General features: G+C 41.7%; 1 protein-coding gene across 1 annotated transcript; it reads right to left on the bottom strand.

Moving 5' to 3' along the window:
• Window positions 1–2,937: 2,937 nt before the first annotated feature.
• Window positions 2,938–3,653, bottom strand: LOC308663610 (histone H2A-like; the record flags this gene model as incomplete). Its single annotated transcript, XM_081320191.1, has 1 exon — window positions 2,938–3,653. The coding sequence occupies exon 1, from the start codon at window positions 3,409–3,411 to the stop codon at window positions 2,938–2,940; it is 474 nt and encodes a 157-aa protein (XP_081176317.1). The 5' UTR covers window positions 3,412–3,653.
• Between the last annotated feature and the right edge of the window lie 1,012 nt (window positions 3,654–4,665).

The following is a 4,665-nucleotide window of genomic DNA, read 5'->3' as shown; positions in this document are numbered from 1 at the left end:
TTGAATATAATGCTAAATAAACCATGGAGAAATGACTGGATACTCCACTTTGTTAAACATTTCTATTGACAGGAATCAAGGACAGTTGAGGCATGTGTAGCAGCAGCCTTATTCCTGTAGTGTAGACCAACCGATAGACCTCTTGGTCCTGAATTTTAAAAATAAAATTTTACTGTTTTGAATTTTGACTGGCAAAGTCCAGAAAGCCTTCTCTGCCGCTGCCCCTGCATTGAGGAATATCGTGCCCCCAAAGGTTAGGAAAGCCCCCAATTTCTTGGCCTTCCGGCAAAGGAATGAAGACTTGGCTGTGAGGCCTTGTGGAGGGGGGGCACAAAGGCCCAGACAATTGTGAGGCTGGCTGGCCCCATGTAAACCTCCCCACGCACAAGCCTATATTACCAACTGCTAATCCCCATCTTGGAATTTTTCACCTTTGGAAAATTTTATATTATTACAATTTTAACACTTTTTAACCTTAAATTGATTTTATTGATTATATTGTACACTGCCCAGAGCTTCTCTCTGAGGGAGATGAATTAAGAAATATGAAATATATATTTTCCATTCTGACTGACTGTTGGGTACTGAAACATCAGCAGAAATAAATTTTAAGGTCCTGTTTTCCTTCGGTTTCTGGAAATAAACATGATTAAAAGTACTTTAATAAATACCTTATTTTTAATACCATTTGAAATGGTAGTCTAGGTCAGGGGTGTCAAACTGCCGGCCTGCAGGCCGGATGCATCTAGCGAAACTGTGCCCACCCCATTGCTGGCAATGGAAAAAAAGTCACAATATGTCGTGACACATCACATGACGTTGTGAGTTTGACACCCCTGGTCTAAGTGAATAGCAGAAAAAAGCTTATACCTTTTAATAAAATGTGATAGTTAAAAGAGGTGTATCCAGGCTCCTGATTTTTTTGTATATTGTCTGGGCATTTGATCTGCAAAAGTAACCTTGAATGTATTTAGTGTATTTGCTTGTTTAAATGGGTATTGGAGGATCTCAAATTTGGGGACTTTCACCCTCCCTCCCCCCCAAGATTCAACTACATCGCCAGCCTTCAATTGGATTCCATTCTTTGTGTGTTTGTGTCTTTGAGGGCATTCCTGGAAAGTAGAAATAAGTAATAAGAAATAAAAGCCTCAGGAGAAAACTGGGCAGTGCATGTTAGCAAGGAGTCTGTCAGATGGAAGGGTGCGATCCCGCTTAGGCCAGAGAAGGGAATCCAAGCTTTGCAAAGAGAGAACTAATATCTTAAGAGGGGTGAGGAGGCTTGCTAGATCTGTATTTATGTAGACTCTGAAGAGTAAGTAGCACTTTTGATGCCCATTCAAGCGCCTTAAGTTTTTCACCTGCTGTTTTTGCTGGAGAGAAGATTGTCCCATTCTTCCTGCTGTCAGAAAAGCAAAGGTGCTGGTACTTACCTTTAAAGCCCTACATGGCTTAGGCCCGGGATATTTGCAGGACCGTCTGCTGCCAGGAACGACTTCCCATCGCCCAGTGCGCTCACACAGAGAGGGCCTCCTCAGGGTGCCGTCGGCTAGACAATGTCGGCTGGCGACCCCCAGGGGGAGGGCCTTCTCTGGGGTAGCGCCAGCCCTATGGAATCAGCTCCCTCTTGAGCTTCGGATGGCCCCGGATCTCCGGTCCTTTCGCCGCGGCCTCAAAACACCCCTTTTCCATCAGGCTGACCTGCACTGACAGGGATTTTAATTATGTTTTTAATTTTTAACTTAATTTTAATTTATTCTACTGGGGCCATTAATTTAATTTCTTTTTAACTTTTGTTTTATTGTATTTTATTGTTGTTAGCCGCCCTGAATCCTTCGGGAGATAGGGTGGCATATAAGTCCCAATAATAAATAAATAATAAATAAGTTAAAGCCCAATTGCTTTTGAAGCACAGACCTGTGACAGTACCCAGAATCTCCTGGCTGAAGGTGTGTAATGAGTAAGAATAAAATTAAGAGGCATAGAAACACTAATAGTAGGCTTGATAATCAAAGAAGGTGGATTTAGATTTTTATCCCCTTTATAAAAATTTAAGGCAGCAAAAAATACCTAATACTCCCTTGCGCTTTTCCTCACAATCATCCTGAGGCAGATGAGGCTGAGTGATGGGTCCAAAGTCCCCCAGCTGGATTTATGCTTGAGGCAGAAGTAGAAACACCAGGTTTCTAAGTCTGATGCCTTAACCCAGGGGTCTTCAAACTTGGCCCTTTTATGGCTTGTGGACTTCAATTCCCAGAATTCCTCAGCCAGCATGTCTGGCTGAGGAATTCTGGAGTTGAAGTCCACAAGCCATAAAAGGGCCAAGTTTGAAGACCCCTGCCTTAACCATTAGACCGGACTGGCTATTAGAATGTAGTTGTGAATGTTTACACCAATGCTAAGCACATTGGTTTGTGCTTAAATTGTAAGCCGCCCTGAGTCTTCAGAGAAGGGCGGGATATAAATGGGATTAAAATAAAATAAATAAAAAATTGAAAATTTTATGTTAATTAATTGTTTTTCTCAATCCCAAGAAATTACCAGTTGTCAGTCAAAAGATGGTACTGTCAGCATATGTACCGAGCAGTGGAGGAAATATTAAGGGATTGTTACTGTTCAATGGAATCAACTTGTCTAACTTGTGATTTACTACTATTAGAACAGGGCCATTCCGGGTCACATGACTTAAAATAGGGCCATTGGCAACTTTTTATAAGCGACCGCAAAACCTTTTGAGACCTCTTACCAAACCTAGTTCAACAAACAGCCCCGCTTCTATTGTGTTCAGATCGTTTTTAAAGCATTCCTTAAATAGATATTTAAAAACATTATTTTGTGAATTTGTTTAGTGCAGCGAAAAGCTCTTCCAAAAAGCCTGTGGGTGGCTCTGAAAAGAGCCTTTGGGTCTCAGTATTGTCCCTCGGGGCAAAGTTGTTGTCTTCACTGAACAGCAACGGGAGCGGTCGTCGGTTTGACTGCGACTTTGGGCACCTTGGAAGACTTGCTCACGCCGGCGGTGGGCTTGCTGCTACTAGCAGTATGCAGGATTTCGGTTTTTTTCGGCAATAAAACCGCATGGATATTCGGCAAGACGCCTCCCTGGGCGATCGTAACTCCCCCGAGCAACTTGTTCAATTCTTCGTCGTTGCGCACCGCCAACTGCAAGTGTCGCGGGATGATTCGACTCTTCTTGTTGTCCCTCGCGGCGTTGCCAGCCAGCTCCAGAATCTCAGCGCTCAAGTACTCCAGCACCGCAGCCAAATAGACCGGGGCCCCTCCTCCAATGCGCTCGGCGTAATTGCCCTTGCGTAGAAGCCGATGAACTCGACCCACAGGAAACTGCAAGCCGGCTCTGGAAGAGCGGGATTTCGCCTTCGCTCGTGCCTTGCCTCCAGTTTTACCGCGCCCGGACATCCTTAAGCCCTTCCGCCTCCCGAGACGAAACAGCAGCAAACAATCGCCGTTGGACGGCTTTTATACCTTTCTTGACCGCCTCTCTCTTACTGCGATTGGTTGAAAAGAGCAGACCAATAGGAACAGTTCTATTTTAACCAATACGAGACTGGCATTGTCAAAGACCAGTATAATAAAACGAAGTAACGGTTTTTATAAACAAGAAAAACCTCTGATATTCTTTGCATAATTCTACTCTAGTATTATGTGCGAGCGAAGTAATTTTACTTTACCATATCAATAAGATTTAAACTTATTTTGTAAATGTTTGCTCTGGTTCATACTTCCATACAATCTAGAATTGATCCATTTGATTAAAATCTTCCTGCATATGAAATCATACGAAATTTTGTCTTAAATCTACTATATTGCGTATTTGGTTGACGAGAATTTCTTTAATGTTGTATTCGCAAATGTAAATTTCCGGTTAAAAAAATATGGATGTCGAAAAGGGGAGACTGAAAACTGACGGGCGCAAGAAAACCGCTTATGAAGCAAATGTTTCGCGTTTCCCGCCTCGCCCCACCTCCACCCCGTGTTGTTCTTTGTCGCGTTGTATTTCCCTGACAAAGCAGCTGCTCTCTTTAATGGCTTACTGTTTAACAACATAATAACGCTAAACACAAATTAGGTACTGTACCATAGCTAATGTTTATTTTGTTAATATTGCAATTCAAAACCAAATGTTCAATCATTCTAGAAAGGGCGTTCAATCGGTGGGATTTATTAGAATTTACTATGATAAAAAGCTAATATAGTTACAACACTATTGAGGAAAAGTATCAGTTAAATTCAAACATCAGATATGCATGTTGGGCAGCCACATGTAAGTTGGGAGGGTATATAAATTTGTTTAATAAATATTTAATTGTAATAATGTTCTTGGTCAGAAGCACTTATTACCCTGATACGGAAGAAAGGAAGAAGCGGAAATACAGAAAATAAAGAACTATAGACCGATTTCCTTGCTGAATGTGGACTATAAAATATTCGCATCAATCATGGCCGAAAGGCTTAAAAAGTTCCTAAACGAATTTATACATGTGGATCAAAATGGGTTCCTGCCCAAAAAACAGATTAGAGACAATATGCAAATTATATTAAACACATTGGAATATTATGAAACACATCTCAAAAAACAGATGGCATTGGTGTTTTTAGATGCGCAGAAAGCATTCAACAATGTGAATTGGCAATTCATGATAAGACAACTAC

The sequence above is a fragment of the Vipera berus genome (genome assembly GCF_964194415.1).
Source record: "Vipera berus genome assembly, chromosome: 2".
In the NCBI taxonomy this organism is placed as follows: domain Eukaryota; kingdom Metazoa; phylum Chordata; class Lepidosauria; order Squamata; family Viperidae; genus Vipera; species Vipera berus.
This window is presented reverse-complemented; position numbering and strand designations above follow the sequence as displayed.